General features: G+C 36.5%; 1 protein-coding gene across 2 annotated transcripts in view; it reads right to left on the reverse strand.

The window, feature by feature from the left end:
* Window positions 1–8,162: 8,162 nt before the first annotated feature.
* The window catches only part of LOC131066993 (integrin-linked protein kinase 1), a 61,226-nt gene continuing 47,325 nt past the window's right edge, over window positions 8,163–22,063 (reverse strand). Inside the window, exons 11-12 of one of the 2 annotated variants that reach the window (XM_059218535.1) lie at window positions 8,719–8,830; window positions 8,163–8,545 (exon numbers count right to left, since the gene is read on the reverse strand). In XM_059218535.1, coding sequence (XP_059074518.1) covers window positions 8,447–8,545; window positions 8,719–8,830 — 211 coding nt within the window. In that variant the 3' untranslated portion in view covers window positions 8,163–8,446. Of the gene's footprint in view, window positions 8,546–8,688; window positions 8,831–22,063 lie in introns of both variants that reach the window. The other variant, XM_059218536.1, reaches the window with a different exon arrangement.

The raw sequence follows: 22,063 nt of genomic DNA on the forward strand, positions 1-22,063 counted from the left end.
CACTACCATTGACTTGTTGCTTAATTACCATCACTATGCCTAGCACCTAGTAAATATAATTTTTCCATATAATGTTATTGGCATATCACAAGGCCTACTAGTATTCTTGACATGTCACATGGCCACAACAATAGGATAGTATTAAAATCAACAACCACATCATCATCCAAACTACATATTTGCCACAATCATAATTTATATCATCGCCACATTAGCATCTAAAACTACATGGCCAATTACCATGTCATCTATGATTGTAAAATTTAGTTTTTGTCATCATTTATACTACCATGTCAAATGCCACATAAAAATTTGTACCATACAAATATCACCATTCCACCATTTATACTACACATCCAAATACACATCAATATACGGATATCATGATAGCTATCAAATTAGCATTTGGAGTGCATGTCAACAAGGCGACATTAACATTTATACTACTACATAATCAGCAATGCCACATCAACACAATGTCATCATCTACCTTTGTCCCTCTATACATGTCATGAGAAAGAAACTTCAATGGAACATAACTTTTGAACCATAAATTGGATGTTAATATTATCTTTTAACCTAAGCCATTTTTTTCATGCATAATACAATCTATCATCGGACTTAAATTATTTTGTCTAATTTTTGGAAGTATAAAAAATTTAAATGAATTGGTTTTAATTGGTTAAAGTGGTGGCTTATCATTATTGTTCAAATCAGCATAGGAACATTTAATGTGGAATTTTACGTTGTGACTCTTGGTCTCCCATAGTTGGATTTTAACATAGACTATGGAAATTATAAAATAAGTGAATTTTTAGTCACCTGGTCTTCCATAAGTGATTTCCAATGTGTTTGTTCCTAAGGAGCTTGTATTAGCCTCTTATAAAAGCTCATAAAATATTTTTATTGTCGCACATGAATGCTCTATGAGAAAAACATTTGTAAACAATCTACAATATAAAAACAAAAGTGAGAAAAATATATATAAATATACAAGCACTTGATTGAAGTAATTTACAAATGCACTATGTAGAAAATGTCAATAGAATTTAGTGAAAGGGCTATACTTGAAAACCTTGGGAAGATAGTGTAGGTTGTTTTGGGGTGTCCTCTCTCTATCCTAGAGAGCATCACTTTTAAATGAGGAAAAACTATTCTATATTTTAAGGCATGCATTTTTTACATGAAGACTTAGCATAGCTTAACTATTAAGACACGTCATTTTAACCTAAATTATATTTAAATGAAGATGTTGATGTAAATAATTGAATATTACACCTTAAGATATATTCATCTTTCTTGAGTGAATAATATCTAAATAATCATTAATTATTTTAAATAATTATCAAATAAATTTATTTTATTTCTTAACTTTCTTTCTAAATAACTTTGATTTAATATTATTATTTACAAAGAATGAGCTACCATTTGCATATCTTATTATATTCTCTATAAAATAACTTTTAAGGTTGTATGTTAGACTCGTTTTGTCCTCATTATTGGTCATTATTATATTATGAGTACTATAAATTTTAAAAACTCTTACCCTTTGGATTTTTTCCAATAGACCTATAGTTGAACCTTTTTGACTTTACTCTGAAATGGTGTTACAAATTTCTTAATTGACAAGACTATACATGTAAAAAAAAAATGTGCTAATGCAAATGCTCTATGTTTTAAAGTTCATTTATAACACTTAAAAACAAACTTAAGGAGTTAAATCTCAAAAAATGATCTAATGTTCTATTTTTATGTTTTGTTGATGGAAGACTTTCACAAGAGCTTCATTAGTGAACCTAGGTTATATCATGTGCATTTATGCCATACTAAAGAATCCCACTATTTTTAGAAAATATTGCCCTAGAATCATTTTTTGTCACCCCCTCCCAATACACAATCGGAATTCAAAATTCTCCTATTTTCACCAGATATTGCATTTTTCCATAGCCCAAATTAAAAACCCCCCTATTTTCACCAGATAGGCAATATATTGAGCTCATTTTTTGGGATATTAAACCCCTCAATGTGAACGCACGTGATATAATATTGCCTAACCAGTGAAGCCCCCGTGAAGATTTTATAGTATCCAAGAGTGTCTTTTGCTACTCAATACGGAAACACAAACCTTTGTTATACCTCTTATGTTGAAAACCAATGATTGAGAGGTATACATTCTACCAAATTAGATCAAAACATGAACCCAACCTCATTCCTTATTTCATATCTCAAAAAAATTTGAATCTAATAAATCAAAAATAGATGTCTCCAAGCTCGAGTATCACATAAGATATTATGAAAAAAAAATATGAACAACCAAATTACACACTTCAATCATTCAAATAGATCACAAAACACATGAACAAATTACTCTGATATCCCCACTTCAAGGAATTATATCTTACCTTACCTTACTAGCTGCTACATATTATGATGATGGAAGAAATATTACAGATAATCTCTCTAGTAATGGGTCAAATATAAAGATCCAAACTTCAAAAATTTAATTTGACAAGAGATTTGAATCTAAAAGATGAAATTTAATTTGTTGGGTAATTGACAACAGAATCATTAGATGTTAATTTTTTTATAAAGAAGACGACGACGCATTGAATGACATAATTATTTACTCCATGATCACACGATGTGTTGATTATGATACATTTATTAAAACTATTGTTAACGTCTTTATTTCCAGGTACAATAATATTGTTTTCTATATTAAATAATCTCATAGATACAGCATCAACATTTCCCATGAAAACACTAGATTTTCTTAAAATTCACATATAAATGAATATGATGGGTTCAATGTGCATTGACAAATCCGAAGACCAAAAAAAAAAAAATTATTCTTGGTTCTTATTATTTTTTATTATGCAAGATTGATAAAATGATTTTTCTAACATTCTCCCACTTATCAAACACCTTGCAAGAGCCTACAAAAAATAGGTAACTAGTTGTTGGGAGTCGAGAAGCCCATTAATGGAAACACCATCAAAACTTCTTTATGTACATGATCTTTGTTAATGCACCTACAACATTTGTCAAAGCTTCTATCTTCTCCAACTTCAAATTTGCATCCTCAACCACATCTCTCACGAAGTGATACTATAGATCAGTGTGTTTGGCCCTCGCATGAAATGTTAGGTTTCTTCGCTAGGGAGATTACACTCTAATCGTCATAATATATTGTCATCACACCCTATTTGAAGTAAATATCTTAACACAATATTCTAAAACAAATAGTTTCATTTTAGGCATGATAGCAACCATATGCTCTATCTCTAAAGTGGACAAAGCAACCACAACCTGTCACTTACTCATCCAACTAATTGTACCACCAAAAAAATAAATGCATGTGCTAGTGGATTTTCTACTATTTACATCACTAGCCCAATCTAAATCCATGTAGCCTCTAATATTCGAGGAATGTTGGTCCTAATCCATGAAAAGATAAGAGTATTTTGAGGTATCCCATGAGAATTTGAATATTCTTTTTACTACATCTTAATGTACTCTTCCTAGATTAGACGCGTAATACAAAAGAGCTCCCACTCCTTGGGCAATGTCAAGTCTTGTGCAAGCTACAGCAGACACAAGGGTAAAAACTACACTCTAATATGGTACTTGACTCATGTCTTATATCTCCAATGGGGATGTCAAGCACAAACAATGTGAGATAGACTTCATTCCCAAAATAGTATCTTTCATATTGAATCTTCGTATAATAGTATTCAAATACTTACTTTGGCCTAGCCAAAACTTTTTGTTTTGTCTATCTTCTAATCTCCATTCCCAAAATATGTCTTGTTGCACCAAGGTCCTCCATTTCAAACTTTGTTGAGACCTAAGATTTTAATTTTTTAATCAAACCCTTTCCTTTGCCAATAAACATGTCATCAACATATAAGGCAATAACCAAGAAATGATCGCCATCAAATTTGAAACACATTTAAATCATAAAAATCTTGAACTCAACACATGTATCAAACTTATGGTATCACATCCTAGGGCTCTATTTTAAATCATGCATGAATTTTCTAAACGTACAAACCAAATTACTTTTACCTTCCACCACATAGTGCTCTAACTATGCCATATAAATGTCTTCCATCAAATCACCATGAAAGAATGTTGTTTTCACATTCATTTGCTTGATTTCTAGATTATATGCTACTACAATAGAAAGCAAAAAATGAATGGATGTTATTTTAACTATAGGAGAAAAATCTTAGCCTAATCTACTCCCTCAACCTTGGAGTAACCCTTCACAATTAACCATGCTTTCTATGTCTCACTAATGTTGTCTAAACTCATTTTCTTTTTCAACACCCATTTGCAACCAACAGGCTTTCATCCTTTAAGAAATGGTACAAGGTCCCATGTATCATGGTTTTTAAGTGTTCTCATCTCTTCATCAATTGGTTGTTTCCTAGGACTCTACATCATTCCCATCAAAAGCATCTTCTATTGATGTTGGTTCATCAATGTTAGTATTCAAAACAAATATGCATCTCAAATCATTTGGGGAATACCCATACTATTCTAATGGTTTTTTATGCCTAGTAGACTTTTGAACAAGCTAAGGTTTAGGTTATTCCTCTAATAATTCAAAACTCATTGAGCTCTCCTCAACTTCTTCTTTTACAAGGGTCTCGATTCAATTTTCTCAAGCATAGAGGGAAATTGAATCACATCTTTATTTTCTTCCTTTTGTACTAGCTACATTGTAACATAAGAAAACTCAATTTACCTTTTGCACAATAGAATCCCAAAGCTTGTATTTCACGCCATAATTGTTTCTTTTGAAGATACATTTAACAACCTTATTATCTAATTTTGTTTGTTTCTCCTTTGGCACATGTGCATATACCTCACAACAAAATACTCTCAAATGTTCAACTTAAGGCATGTGACCCGATAATGTCTCCATTGGCATTTTGTCAACAAGAGTTAATGTAAGAGACATGTTTATCAAGTAGTAGGCATTGGCTAAAGCTTCAACCCAAAAATTTTGCTCTATTCCAACACCACTAGCATACTCCTAACCTTCTACATCAAGGTTATATTCATTCTCTTTGCAAGTCCATTCTATTATGGACAATATAAACTTGTCTTCATCTCTTGATACCATAATTAGTATGTAAAATCATTGCAGCAAAAGTCACCACATTATCCATCCTCGAGAACTTAATCCTTTATTCAATCTACAACTCAACAATTGCTTTAAATTTTTTGAAACGATTGAAAATATCAATTGGTATGAGTTTTTCACAATTTACATTCTCCTCTTTCAAACAAACATTGACTGTGATCTAAAACATCACTCAAAAAATATACACAATCGAAACCAGAAGCTTGCACACATTTGAAAATGTCAACTTTAATCTTTAAAAATAAGCCTATCCTACTAAAATCATCAACAAAATAAATATAAGAAATTGATTTACCAATAGAAGAAACATCAATTGGACCAAACGCATCTAAATGGGTTAGATCCAAAATGTTTAGACTTATGAGAACTAGAGTAAAATAGAACGCAATTTTACTTACTATAAATGTAATGCTCACAAAAGTCATTCAAGATTACAAACATCCAACCTGGCAAGGTTTTTTTTTCAAGGTTTGTAGACCCTTCTCTACACCAAGTCTGCAATATGCCATAACATTGTCTTCATTGCAAACAACTTTGATTTGATAGATTGAGCACCCTTACATGCATCAAGCTATTACAATGTACCTAATTTACTTCCTCTTGCTATCTCCATTATAACATCTCTAACATTTTCACACCTAGTTCAAAAAAACAGTACATGCACACCCACATGCATTAGTTTGCTAATAGGTAATAAATTTCTTTCTAATCTTGGGATATGCATAATCGTTAGAAAATTTCACAAAAATAATTCCACAACCAACAATGTCAAGGATAAAATCATCACCAAAATACACCTTACCACTATATTTTTCTTACTAAACCAATCTTTGTTTGAAATCATTAAAGGATGCACCTAAATCAATCAACCATGTAGTACCACATGTTAAGTGGCCAAGGTTGCAATAAAAGCATTTGTCTTTCTTCTCTAGCTCAAAATCGAATCTTCTTTTTTTTTTCTTTACAATCCTTTTAAATTGTCTAGATTTGTCATAGTTCCAACAAATTGCCTTGGACTTACCAAGGGATTCCGATCTCCCCTTCTTCATGGACTTAGAATAGCCATGTTGCTTCTCATTCTTACCACATTCTTTTGGTCTTTGTTGAACACTCAAGCGCATTGGCATTCAAAGAGGCCTTCCTTCTCATTTCCAAAAATAGCAAAGAACCAACATCCTTCATCTTCAAGGTAATTGAAGTGCTCTCAATAGCCATGACTAGGCTATCCCATGAATCTAGCAACAAGCATACCAAAGTTTGGCACCTTTCTTCCGAATCCATCTTCATCTTAATTGAAATCAAATAAGTCACTAGCATATTAAAAGTTTTCAAATGCTCAAAGAATCGTTCACCCTCTTCCATTCTCAAGGAATACTTCTTCCTCGAAAAAATCTTATTTATTAAAGATTTGGCTTGATACATGTCACACAACTTCTTCCTAATGTCTTTGAAGTGTGTTCTTCATGGACATTTATTAGAATTGAATCTATGAGTCAATCCTGCGAGGACTTTATATTTTATATCCATTACATCATATTGTGTAGCCAAAACTAGATCTGTAAGCTTCTACACATAATCATCCACTACATCTTATACATCCCAACCAATCAACAAATCTTTCATCCTTAAATTCCACATTTCAAAATTTGTGTCAAAAAAAATCTCTACTTCAATTTTGCCAAATGTGCTTGCCATCACACGAAATACTTTGCACAAGCTCCCAATCAAACCTCAATTAGCTCAAGAAATCATCTACCCAACAAATAGAACTAAAATTGGACAAGCTCTAAAATACCACTTGCAAGAAAGCAAAAATATGCAAAAATGTTTCTTACATTAATATTGATACAAAGGTTACACAAATTTCAATTTCAATATTATAGAGATTTGAAGAAATGCATATAAAATAAATAACATATAACAAAACAAAACAAAACATAACACCATGATTTACATGAGAAAAACCCTTTCAAGAGAAGAAGAATAAAAAATAAAAAAAATTTAAATTAAAAAAAAAAGAAAAAAACTCCTCTCCAAAACCTGCACAATATATTAACAATATATTATCAAATCTTGAAACAAATTACAACACACTTACAATGCAAATTTTTACAACAATCTTCACCTCAATACACAAACTTGCAAACTAAACCCACATATAAATAACTATCTAAAAGACATATATATACATAACCTTCTAAAAGTAAAATTCCATTTCAAAAACAACTAATAAAAGAATAAGAGAGCACCAACTTGTCCCTGTCTCCATACAATATGCTTCCCAAAATAGCCACTTTATATGTTATTCTTGACTTTTACCCTTCTTTACATACAAGTTTGAGACACCAATTTTTGTAACAACGTATCACTGATTTCTATGGACTGTTGCAATAGCTGTACTTCTTCTACATGATAAGGTATGTTGATAACTTTTTAATTTCAGTAAGATACTTAACTACGTATTTGTCGATTGCTTTCTACATACTGAGAAAGCAAATCTCAATCGGATACTTTTGTCTTGGTAGGATGAAATGCAAAATTACGGATATTTTCAAACACAGATGTTGTACCTTATAAGAACTTTCTGTGAGAAGTTGGAAAACCCGTTTAAAATGTTGCTCCGATCTGGCCCAGCTGGCTAGGAATCCCACTCCAATTTCAGCAGAGGAAGGAGGCAGCACTTGTTCACTTCTTCACCAAGCACAGGAGTTTCTCCACCGAGTTTAATCAGATTTACTTCTAAAATTATGAATTGTTAGTGATTACAATCAGAAGTAGCCCTCTTCTTCTCTGTCCATATTCACGGTGGAAAAACTTTCCAGGCTGATGTCATGGCAATCTACTACATGTAAACAAAATTTTGTAGTAGATTGAACCCAATTAACTGGTCTGCTGTTTTAGCTGGTCACATCATTTGCAGATTATCCACACTCCAAATAATGAACATAAGAACGAATAATAAAAAAGAACATAATAAGAATGAATATGCCAAACCATAGAAGTTAAATAAGAAGAAAGAATATTCCCAATAAATAAAAAATATAATGTACACATATTCAACTTCGACTTCACACAGACGCGTGACGATAGGCCTTTGGAAAGTTTTATGGATCACCAAATATTTAACCTTGGAAAAGAACACACTTGTTCTAGAGCGTGTTCCTCTAGAGAAATCTTCTAGCAATATACGAGAGGAACTTCATCACTCAAAAGATAAATCCTCATTCCTTCACAAAAAAGTCAAACCAGACATATTAACTGCGATGACTGGAAGAGGAACGTGATCACTCGTCAATCATTATATGAGAGGGTGCTTGAACATGAGAAATCACTTTTTTGCCGCAAACGCCATAGTACCTTAAAGTTCCGAATATACTTGATTGGTTTGCCCTAAAACAATGTTAAAAACAAAAGTTAGTAAATCTCTCAAACAAATTGTTTGCTTCCCACCCCTAAACTAATTTCTGTATACACCTGTTTTCATTGAATTATATGAGAATAATAGTGATACATAACTTGAACCCCATTTATACTTCTCAGAATGAGCTGCAGAAGAGTTGCACCTTCCAACGATTTTTCCGATTGCAAAAATAAATGATCGTGTCTAACTTATGAATAATATCAGCAAATGTTGGCCTTTTTGCAGGGTCTTTGTCCCAGCATTGCTCAATCAGCCTGCAACAATGAAAGATGAATACGAAATATTAGATTCAGGAGGGCTGGCATCAGTTCATTTGAAGAGGGTATAGTATCTTCGTATAAGCTAGCCCTTTGAATATTTCACATCAGATCTGACAAAAGCATTAGTATGACACTATTTTATTCAGTCAGTAAACACTAAACATTACAGTTATTGAATACACGATATTCGTGCATTATGATTTATCTCATCATTGAATAACAAAAGAGCTATCATAATTCCTAGTGTTTTTATCATTCATCTTATTCTATTAAACATCATTTTCTGATATCAGACATAATATAAACTACAGATTGTAGTGATCGATTATTGAATGTTATGGTGGCAATATCAGCATATAGCTTGTTTTTCCATGATCTATGTATTGCTGTTATTCATCCCTATGGTGGATCCATCCCAGTGTTTCTGCAAACAAGTGAAACCATTCATGTAACGTCCTCTTCCCAAGCATGATCAATTGGCATAGACTCTTTGCCTATTTTAATTACCATAAGCTAATTGGGATTAATTATGAAGCCACTCATTTTAAGAGCAATTTATATTTAATTAATTATTTTATTAATATTAGATAGCTATTAAAAACTGACTTTATAAAAACACAAAGGTGAAGTTAAAAAGATATATCAGAAGTCACTCTGAGAAGGAAATGAAATTATAATGTTTCAAATATTAAAAAAATGGTATAAAAAAGAGAAAAATGCACAAGAAAATTTATTCCAGGAATTTTTATTTTTAAAACAAAACCGTTCATCTTTTCTGCCTTGCAACGAAAACCATACAGCAAAGATTGGTTTCAAAGACACCCTCCTAGCCAATTCCAGAGTTCACCCGTGTCCTGAATGCTTACGGATTTGTAAAGATACGGTGATTGATAACATATTTTATTTCCAGTTTTGAATTGAAAGATTAAAGAATTTCTTAGAGATACGGACAAAGCAAATTAGAGCTTTTTTTAAGCAAAAGAGAAAAGGATAACTAGCTACAATACTTGTTTGAAGGAGGAATCAACATCTTTCCAGCTGTATAATCACCTTTGAAAGGCACCACTTGTAAGTAAGTTGAATTTTTGGTGAATATTACAAATTAGCATTTGATAAATTAATGGTTTTGAAATGAAAGATGCATAAAATGTCAGCTGTCTATTGTATCATTTTTTTAAATATACAAACATATCAATTGTTTTTTATTAAAAAGCAGCAAAACAAGGGTGCTGACCTTGTACAATGACAGACCAAAAACAGGCCATTGACAACAAAGACCCAAACAAACCACTTACAGCACACTAGCAGAACAGCTAGTAACTGTTGACGTGTATTTTGTACACAATCATACACAGAATAAAATACCCAAAGGCATCTTATCCTCTCTTGAATAAAGTCGCTAACTGCTGAAGATATCGCAAGAAGGATCAGTTAGGATGACTCCAATGTTCTTTTTAGTAGGGTCTCTACGTGTGGATAAGCACCAGTGGTCGTTGTGATTGCTGTGTCATCAAGGGGCCTTACGTCGCCGAAGATTTTGCTAGACTAAACAAGCTTTTCAAAAAAATATCAAAAGGATAGGGTTTGCAAGAGGTCTAATCTAGTCTAACCCTAAGAATGACTTGATGTGGACTAGACTTGGTGAGATTCAACCAACTTCAATATTGCCATAAATTAACAACTCAATTGAAATTGATGCGATCTTCTAAGGTAACGAATGATTTTTCAATACATCAAAGATCAAGAACACTACCACGAAGGTACATATCCAAGATACAATAACGATTGAAGATTTAAGCGATTCAAATATCTCCAGTCGACCACGCAAGGCGTTCCTACAATCAGCAACAAGCTAGTGGTTTGGAAAACGAATCCTACCAAAGATCAAGTCCAACACTTTGTCCTTCGAATTAACACACTACTTCGATTGAGAATGATTCAAGGAAAATGAACAACCATGAAGATAACCAAAAGAATTGCAACAAAACACCATAACTTCAATATTTCATTGATCTCAAAGCTATCATGTACAACAATTGCTTGAATTCCTTTCTCAAAGCTCAATCTTGCTACAAAAGTAAATTGCTTCTAAACTCTAATCTCTCTAATACATCAATAATTTCTAACTCTCTCTAATTTCTAGTTACATAAAATGAAAGAAATGAGGGTATAAATAGCATCCTCAATTACAATGAACGGTCCAGATCGAAAGAAGATCAATGGCCAAGATTATGACACCTAAACCTTAATTAGGGTTTTATTACAAAAGTTCCCCTTTTATTGCACAACATTAAATGCATAGCCAATTATTAAATTTGGCACGAAAATCTAGGAGACATAAACCAATGACAATTAAGGTGCCATGTCATCTATAACAATCTCTCATCTAGAATCTTATTCCCTTTCCAATGCTCCTTTTTAGCATATGCAATGAATCTAGACACGATTCCTTCGATCTCAGCAATTGGAATCTCGGGAAGATTCTTCATTCTCTCTTCCAAGTGGATGACCTGATCAAAGGCCTGGAGAAGAGCAGCGTCCCAACCAGGTTCAAGTTCCTTAGTCTTTTCAATCAGCAGCATGGTAGCAAACATCTGGTCCCGTTGCTCATCTGTGATAACATTTGCATCCTTGCAAAAGATAACCTTGATTCTATCCTCTAATTCCTGCAAATCTACATCTGTCTCAATCTCGATCCTCCTGCCAAGAATGGTACGTAGTACCTCAAATACTCTGTCCTGAATCGGGTGGATAACCTCCTCAACATGGCTACATCTAGTACTGATGTCCTCGAAGAGAACTTCCTTCATCTGGAGTAAGGTTGACCACTGAAGTAAACTGTGAGGTCCTCCATCCATGATCTTTTCCTGCGCTAAGACCTTCCTTGATGTTTGTCTGATTACTTGCAAGACAGGAATGATAACCTCTTTGGTATGGGCAAAAGCAGCTACTGTTATCATCAAGTTGTGGATGATCTCAAGAACCTGGATAGCCCTATGAATAGTCTTCATCATCCTTGTTGCAAATTCTACGGCAACTGTATGAGATTTGTCCATCCAAGTGCTCATATGCTGGACCAAACTCCTGAATCTCTCTGCCTCACTAATTGATTGAAGGGGAAGTGCCTGCACGGGTGATCTTGTTGGATCCTGACGTCCCAAAGGCTGATTGAGATGGCTGAAATATGTTCTCCATGCACCAACTTCTCTCTCAAGCTTTCTATTTTTCTCCATTTCTTCCCTAAGCTTATCTTTCAATGCCTCAAACGAATCGGTGGCATCATCTAGTGTCTGCTCGGCTGTGAGTGGACCAAGCTCAAATGTCTCTACATCATATTCTTCTGCAAGGATCTCACCTTCATACTTGTCCACGGCCGGTGTAACTATCTGCAATATTCTGGATCCAGTCTCATCTCTAATCATCTTGGACATCTTGGTAGCTTTTCTCTTCTCTGTCACTTCCTGGGAATGTCCAACAAGGCTCTCCAAATCAATTACATTGTCTTCGTCCTCAATCACGATCACCTTCATTAATCTTTCCTTCAACCAATCTGGGATGGCAGACCTTGTTTCTTTAACCTGTATTTCCTTGAGCAATTCTTCTTCTCTGGGAGGAGATGTTACTTCATTATCTTCCCTATCATCATGCAACTCATTATCTTGAAGAGATTCACCTGGTGACCTTCGAGGTGCCTGTCCTCTTTATCATTTTGTACCATTGATTCCATGGATTCCTCTATCTCAGATGTCCTCTTCTCTTGTCGAGAAGATGTGCCAGATGAACGATCTCGGTTGGCCTCTTGCTTCTTTTTTGGAAGATTCTCTCTTCTCAGGTCTTTCTTTCCTCCTTGAGCCTCTTGGATGGATATTGCCTTCACTCGCACTTCGGAGGTTGCCCTCACTTGTATTTCTGGGATTAGGATTGCCCTCGCTTACACTAGCTCCACCTTCAGCTGGTTTCTCTCCCAAAGTGAAAGTCATAGCTATGCCCTGCTCTCTCAACTTCTGATGCTGCACATCAACCCATCTGCGAGTACAAGACAAGACCGAAGCCATCAAAGCATCTAGATCCACAACCTCGGGCTCATTCCAGTCTAACCTTACCGATTTGCTTTCTCGATCATAGGATGACTAAAGATGTCTGCCACTGTCCTGAGCTTGGTCGGCCACTCTGTAAATCTTGCATTTCCTGATGAAATCCAAAGGCAATCTAGAATGCATCTTTCTTTTCACTTCAAGATCGTCTAAGAGATTCATCATAAAATCTTCTATCTGAAACTCATGCTTAAACTTTCTACCAACTGTCTCCTCTATATATCCATGTGGATCAAAGCTTTCTCTCAAAGCAAAGAATGAAAAAGAATACAAAGCTAACTCCTTCTCTGCGTCATCTATGGCTAAAGCATTAGGACATACCTCAACTGAATTGCCTAAGATGATAGGTACAGGAACTCCATTTCCATGTCTGTGTCTGAATGCCTTCACATAAGCTGCCAACTGTCTTGTTACCTCAAGTAACACTATTCTGTCTGTCGGATATCTCGGCAACATGTATGGAGGTGAAGGACATCCATGAACTCTGATATAAGTAAATTTCGGAAATTGGATAAACCAAGCACCGTACCTCTTTACTAGTTCCTGTGCATCCTGAGATAATCTATTGTGAATCCCGCCTTGCAACGTTCTGGTGATGTTCATCGTGAAGGTATCATTAACTAACTTGTAGTTACTTCCTGGTGGATGATGCAAGTGAACATAGGAATCACAAACTCTGACCTCGTCGGGTCCTCTTCCAATCACTCCCCTATTAGGTAGTCCTGCGTACTCAAAGCTCCTAATCAAGGCATATATGACATATGAACTCATGTGGAAGGACTTGGTAGCCTTGAGTCGCCTTAACTGTACGTCCAAGCAATGGCTAATCATTCTAGCCCAATGAATTGTTCCTTTTCCCTGAACTATCACTTGGATGAAGTAAAACATCCACTTCTCAAAGTAGAAGGCTTGAGGGGCTCCTGTGACTCGGTTGAGCATTGTAATCAAATCTCTGTACTCCTCCTGGAAATCGATCCTGTGTGGTGTGTTCGGGATCTTGCTCAGGCGAGGACGACTCTTAAGCAACCAATTCTTGTTGATGATGCTTAGGCAAGCATCTGGATCATCTTCGTACATGGACCTGGCTCCTTCTATGCTCTTGTAGACCATATCTCTATGCTTTGGAAGATGGAAAGCCTCACTTATAGCCTCTTTTGAAAGATAAGCTAAAGTGTTTCCCTCCTTGGACACGATCGTTCTGGACTGTGGATCATAATGACGAGCACACTCGATCATCAACTCATGGCATTGAACTGCTGGAGGGAAGCCGGCCGCCTTGATGATGCCACTCTCAATTATCCTCCTGGCGACAGGTGATGGCTTGCCAATGTAAGGGACCTCTCGAAACTTCTTCGTACTGAAGTTGCCCAAGTTGGTATCTCCAATGTTGCTCCACTTAGACACGATCTTGGTCTCCAGTTCTTCGTTCTTTTGATCTTCCTTCATGAGAGCTGGACGACTGGTGGATGCTCCCGCCTTCGGGGTCGCCATACCTACACAACCTTTCATAATAAGCAATAGATTTTGCAATGTATAACATAGATTAGATCAAAGATTAATTTTAGGAAACTTCATGATAAGTCCTTGAGTTATCATTTCCTAAACAACGATTGAGCTATTGAAATTCAAAATTTCAAAATTCAAAATTTAAGGTAATGACGATCAAAATTCAAAATCAAAACAAAGGATTACATCGCCATACCTTACTTGAGATCTAACTCTAAAATGCAAAATAAAGAGATTCGCCTAGGCAAAATCAAAATTTGAAGCTTCCCCACGTGATCTTCCTCAAGCGAATGTCCTTCCTTGCAATTTCGCCACCTTTGGGGGTCCTCAACGTCTTGATGGCAAGCTCGCTTCACTCAAACTCGCACTCCTTTGGATGATGTTCGCACTACTTCCTTTGCTAAATTCGCACACCCCTTTGTCTTCTCCAAATCGCATGTGAATGAAGGTTTAAATGATGATTTGAAAATGAAATAAACCACTTCCCTTTATAGGCGCTTACCTCATTAATCCCCATAGGCCGACTTTGTAAAAAATAAAGTAATTTAAACAATTTTTAAATAAAAACCAAGGGCCGACTTTGTAAAATAAAGCAAATGAAACCCAAGCACCCCAATTTAATTTTTTATTTAAAATAATAATTAATTCATTTAATGCCTTTGCAATTAATTTTTCGATTTTTTAAAGGCAAGAAATAATTAATTAAATGCTCACGCGCAAATTTTAAATGCTAACTTTTAATTGTATTTATCGATTTTTAGCATTTAATAAAATTCAAAAAAAATGTTTTAGCGCCAAAATTTGGAGAGGTGGAAAGATACAAACCATATCGCTCTGGTCCCTGGGAGAGGGACAGGAGCGAATTATCATCTTAGCCTTGATTCTTTTACCTTTTACGTTCAAAATCTTCATCTTTACGTTGAAACTGGCATTTCCGACAAGAACCTTGTGCTTGATTGATTTGATTTCGTAGACGAATGCCCTTTGTGACCATTATCGCCCTGGTCCCTTGGTGAGGGACAGGAGCGAACCTTGTGTTTTCTCCTTGATCCTAACTTCTTCGATTACCAATCTTCATCATGTGGCAAGCAATGACGTTATCCCTTGGTTCCACGCTTACTTTATTCGTCCTTAACAAGGCATTTTGATGTTTGAATGGTTTTCGCCCTGGTCCCTTGGTGAGGGACAGGAGCGAATTTTATGCTCTAGCCAAAATTCATCATCTTTTAATCTTAGCTTCTTACTTGTTGCGTTCCAAATGACGTTTTCGATCTTATATAATCTTGCTTTGACATGATCTTCGAAGGAAAATGAGTGTTTTTGTGAAAATCGCCCTGGTCCTTGCCTGAAGGACAGGAGCGATTTTGTCTCCATGCTCTAGTTGCTCACTTTTTGATGTTTGACTTCCTCGTATATCATCTTCTTAAGAACACTTTGACGCTTTGCAACCTTGTACGACCTTGGTTTGTCGTAAGTTTCGAAAGAAATGGCCAATATAGTGAATATCGCCCTGGTCCTTGCCTGAAGGACAGGAGCGAACTTTGGTGTCTTGGGCGCATCCTTGTTCTTATCAACTTGCAATTGCCTTCACAATATAAAACGATGTCCTTTGGTCCTTCTTGAACACTTGAAACGTGATCAACATCCAAAACTTAAGCCTTTATAGAGATTTCGCTCTGGTCCCTGACTGAGGGACAGGAGCGAATTTGAGCATATAGTGTAAATCCTTCATCATATTGACTTGCAATTGTCTCCAAGGTGCAAAATGATGTTCTTTACTCCCTTTCGAACACTTGAGACGTGAGCGGCAACCTAAATTTGGACATATTTGAATATTTCGCTCAGGTCCCTTGGAGAGGGACAGGAGCGAATCTGGGCATTTAGTGCAAATCCTTCATCCTTGGCGATCTTTGCAACTTCATTCTTTGTCGAGACACCTCAAACGTCATTGCCACTTTGTACTTTTGACTTGGAGTGATTTAAACTTGGGAGGAAGGCAACATAACCAATATTTCACCCTGGTCCCTTGCTGAGGGACAGGAGCGAATTTTCATTTTCAAGCTCAATCACACTTTGCCAACTTCCAAAATTATATTCAATGGACTCGTTGTACCCCCTTTCATTCATCCTTGGCCTGGAGTTTGTTCTAACTTGGTGAGAAATTGGTCTAAGGCAAAAACCGCTCTGGTCCCTAGCTGAGGGACAGGAGCGCCCAAGCCAATATGGGGTTCACTTTGATGTCTTGTAATCTTCAATTCGTCTTCAACGGGTTCATTACACCTTCTTTGCTTACCTCAAACTTAAAACTTACTTGCTCTTTGCTCAACTTTTGCCTTACAAGGAAAATCACTCTGATCCCTGGGAGAGGGACAGGAGCTACCACTGAATTTTGCCCTGGTCCCTAACTGAAGGACAGGAGCGATTTAGCTTCTAGGTCCAATTTTCTTCACGAAGGCACTTCCAAATTATATTCAACTGATGAAACATATCTCCTTTGATCTCCTCAAATCATCAAATTGTTCAAATCCTGCAAGGACAAGGCAATGTTTGATTTTGAGCCCCGGTCCTCCACTGAGGGACAGGAGCGATTTTTGCTCCTGGCACATTTCCGTGTTTGTAAAATTCTTCAAATTATATTCAACGGAAAGAACATGCCTCCCTTTATCACTTCCAATCCGAAATTCGTCTTGATCCTGCAAGGACAGTAAAATCTTGAAAAACAAGCTCCAATCCTTCAGTGAGGGACAGGAGCGATTTTGCTTCCACAGGCCAAAATATCAAGATTCTGGGATTTTAATCACTTCACAAATCGAAAACAAGTCATTTCCAATGCCCGGGATCAATTATCAAAATTTTCAAAATTTGGTCAAAATTACTCAATCGGGCAAAAATCAAAATCTCATCACCAATACTTAGACAAAAATTGGTTTCTGCATCAAAATTCCGACTAAACCTAGACCAACTCACTTGACCACCTGACGAATTCACCCTATTTCCAAAATTGCATCCCTCGGGAGGAAGCTCTCAAATTCAAAATTGGACTGGACTCTGGCCTGAAAACGCAGTAACAGAAACCCTAAGGCTTGACCCTAGTCCAGACAACTGGCATACTAAACCAAAACCCTAAAAAAACGGAGAAAAAGGCGAGCAAAACGAGCAAAAAAGAGGGGGTCCCCATTTTAATGAGGCGATGTGTGAAATGGTCACAACAGTAACCCACATCAAGAGTGAGGAGAAAAAACATCCACAACTCGAGGAAGAGTTTGGGAGGAGGAAGAACGATCTCTCCTTCGTCAATGAACAACAGTCCAAGCAACACTATCATTTGGAACACCATCACAAGGGGAGTCAAGAGGGGGAATCCTCATAGTGAGACTGTCAACACAGGGAGCAGAATCTTGACAAGGCGAAATGTCAGCCACCAAAGGCTGGAGCAAAACAGGAGCAACAAGCAAAGAAGGGTCCATGGGGCTAGAGGGGGCCATGCCAGCAGCAAGAGGCAGAGATAGATCCACAGGGTTTGAAGAGGCCAAACCAGCAGCTAGAAGAACATCATCTTGGGAGGAATCATCAGCAGCCTGTGAAGAGTTATCAGAGGAAGAATTGGAAGCCAAGCCAGTCAGGTAATCATCAATAGCATCCTTCCACCAAGTGGCAGTGCCCTTACGATGAGAGATAGAACAATCCATGGCCAAGCGACCAATGAAGATGCAGCGATGACATCAAAAGGGGAGGCCCTCATAATCTAGAGATTGAGTCCCTAGCCTACCCCCAACCATGAGAACAACATCTCCAAGAAGGGGAATGGAGATGTCAATATCAATAGGATGGATGCGAAAGTAGAAAGAACCATGAAGGAGGTGGTATCATCAACTTTCAAGAAGCGGCCGATAGAGTATGGCCTCAAAACAAAGAGCTCTCCCAAAAATGAAGGGGAAAATTAGGGAGACTGACCCACACCAGATGCACATTGAGTGGTTGAGTAAGAGAAAAAAAGGAGGTTGTCCAAGGTTTATCCAAGAGGGAGTGAACACCCCAAACCCACACCTTACTGTCATTCCCCACCTATCAACAGCCTCTCACCCACCTTCTAACAGGAAGAAAACATAAATAAACAAATCAAGAGACCGTTAATCAGAAAATCGTCTCATTTATGAGACTTCACAATTCCCTGAAGTCAACGTATCAACTAGTAGTTACCTTCACAAAGAAGAAACGAAGGCAATGATTCCATTCCATCAATGGGCAGCATTCTTAAATTATATCAATGCATAGACTTATCTAAGATAATAATGCAGTGAATAGATTTAGTTACATACAAAGGTTTGTGCTTATGTTAATACGTGTCATTAAGCAATCAAAGAGGTGCGATTACAACAAACGGTTATAAGTTAAGGCAAAGAATAACTTATGGGGAGTACCCTTACAAGAATAGTCACCATGGAGAAAAACATAACTCTCCATTTTCATTTGGGATATATATAAACAACACATGACCCTCTAATGAACCATCAGAGAACCAGATCGAAAAAGGATATATAAGGGTCAATACTCATTGAGGAGAAGATTGTTATGAAGCTAATATCTTATAACATCAATCTGTTTATATAATTATATATATTGTTTCCCGAGTATTTAATACAATCAATTACATGCATGCACTAGGAATATTGATTACAATATGATTGATGTTTATATTATGCTAATGATATCAATATATACATATATTCATAATACAGAAAATACTAGCATATCCATAGCCCAATTACTTAATCGTTTTTATTGCCCCCCGCCATAAGGAGAGGTGTCGTGTTAGGGAGAGGTGGAGTAAATCCATCCCAAATTAGGTGAGCCCCAAGGGTGATCTAGACAGATGTTCCTAAAACTTGGGCCCAATTATGGAGGTGGTGTCATGTTACCAACAGCTAAGGGCTCCAAAGAATCCACCAACCTTCAATGCAGATCCGAGAGACAAGGCCAAAGACTAGCAAATCTACACGCCAACCCACATCGCTGGTAGAAATCTACATTGTCCACCACATCTTGACCACAAACCACAACACAGGAGGTCTTGGCACAAGCAAAAGGGCAAGATTTCCCCTTGGGAGGATGAGCGGCAACAGAGATGGCAACACGAGCAAAGCTCCACCCACCAACAGAAAAAAAAGGTTTTAGAGGGGGCACCCCAGCACCCATAGCCACAGTAGAAGGCAAAACCCCCTCATGAGCAACAATAGTATTAGTGAGAGGAGACTTGTGCATTACAGTTGCAGAGGAAGAGACAACAGGGGGAACCACATCACCCACGGGATCCGCAGGAGTTCCCCTAGAGACAAGCCAGGGGGCCACACCCGTGGCAACAGGGGTAGCCCCACAACCAACGGATGAAGACCCCACGGCGAAACCAAGTGCAATGAGTTGGGTGGGAGCAGGACGGTTCAACAAGTTTACCGTGGACCCTTAGTTGTTTGCCAATTGTTTGTGAAACTGTCAATGAAAGGTCATGACAACTATTTGTTAAAATGTCCATGAATTGTTCAATACCTACAAAGGTCTGGGAGTAGTAAATCAAAAAATTTGCAAGTTTGTTGAAATATATTGGTAGGGATTCTACAAATCATCATGATACCATCTGCTTTAGGATATTGCATTATTTTCAATGATAGAAAGGATTTCTCCTATGAAATTGGGAAACCATTTATGCCAAAAATGACTACAGCCTTGAAAATCTTTTAAACAGGTATCTTGTTGTCATCCATCAAGTAGCAGATCACATCACCAATTCAACCAAAGCCTGCACTATGCATTTTGCTTTGGTTTTCTACAAAATAATACTTATGATCATTGAGAAGTCTTGTGCTGGCATACCTAATCAACTCCAAGGTCAATGCTGGTTCCTCAAAACTATTTTTTTTCAACTAAGTCATATTCTCGTATTTTCAAGATTATTCCACCACCATAGCAATGCTTGCAGTTCATAATCTTAGTCTTCCATTCAAACAATTCAGTGAATAGATTGTCTTCAGCACACAAGTTGCCTCAACTACATAGAGACTCAGAAGCTCAATTCTTCAGTCTGTGTTTCAATAATCGCTTTTCCAACTTCTCCAATAACTAATTTATTACTTTATTCTAACCTCTACAGTCTACTTCCAGAAGAATTTTTTTCTGGAAGTGTATATTGCGTTATGATTAGTCAGCTTTGGCTACCTTATCTCTTAAATAACTTACATAGTATTATAGTCATAAATATCCATTTAGGTCATCTTAGGAGTTATACTTTTGGCCTAGGTGGTATTCAAGGCATAAGCATGGTATATATAGGAGGTATAGGTTAGTTATTATAATCATATTGAGTATTGAGTTTGTTATTGAAGACTATTGAAGGTTATCCCCCTCGAAGTGGCATATCATTATTAAGTATTTGCAGCATATATATATTATATTCTCTCTTGTGCAAGTTATTTCATACAAAATTTACTAACTTCCCAATAACAAAAGGATATACAGTGACCACCAAATCTCATATCAATCAATATTCAGACCCCCAAAGCAAAGGAATGGCAAATGTCCTCTAATGTTTTATAATATAAATAAGTGAAGAATGATTAACAAAGGTCACATTAATAACCTGTATTTTCTTCTTGGGACAAGTCACAAACCCCCAATAACAAAAGCATCCACAAGCATTTCACAAGCTTTATGGTGTTTTATTGACTCTATCCTTTGTCCATGGGTAATGGATGCAATTGGTTATATATCTTTTATGTCTTTTTAGTTATGCTCCCTAGAAACATGTCGCCTAGATTTTTCTAAGTACACCCATACATGGGACATCCCAAGGATGTGAGGACAGCTTGGGGACATTTCCTCATTGTCCCCAATTGAAAAAAAAAAAAGGCCGAAACAGCTCAATGACACAAAGATGGTAAGGGGATGACTAGGCAATTGCTAGCTGTCCCCAGGACAACCAGGGACATCTCAAACATCCCCCAACCATCCCCAACTGTCCCCTACAGCTGGAGCTTTTTTAATATAATCCACAAGTTCAAAAACACACATTTTTATTTGTTGTTTGTGGGCCCCCACACCGCTCTTAGCCCTAGCAATATAAAAGTAAGACTAAAGACTCCATATCAAATATTTGTTCATTTCTATATGCAAAAGAAAAATTGCAGCCAAGTTGGAAAAACAAGCCAGTAAGCAATGGAAAATGAATCATGATGCTTGCATTGCCTTATCAAATTTTCTCACGATAACAATGATAACAAAGGAAAGAATGTGGTGTTTTATAAAGATCTAATGATTTATAATGCCTCTATTTAGAAGTCCATTTATTGAGAACACTTAAGAATGGGAGTATTATCAAATTCTACAGCTCATGAGTCATGAGTCGATGATAAAAATTACGATACCAATGTAATCACAAAAATATTTACATTTGGGACACTAAGGCAATATAGGAAAAGTATGAACGACAATGTTAAAGTCATGTCAATGCCCTGTATTGGATCCATTGACCTTAGCTATAAGTTCCTGCCTTTGATTGGATGCATATATTCAGGAGAGGAACTACTACTAGCTCCTGCAGTAGCTCCAAGGATCCCCCATCTTTGTCTGATCATTA

Source organism: Cryptomeria japonica, chromosome 3 (genome assembly GCF_030272615.1).
Source record: "Cryptomeria japonica chromosome 3, Sugi_1.0, whole genome shotgun sequence".
NCBI lineage: Eukaryota > Viridiplantae > Streptophyta > Pinopsida > Cupressales > Cupressaceae > Cryptomeria > Cryptomeria japonica.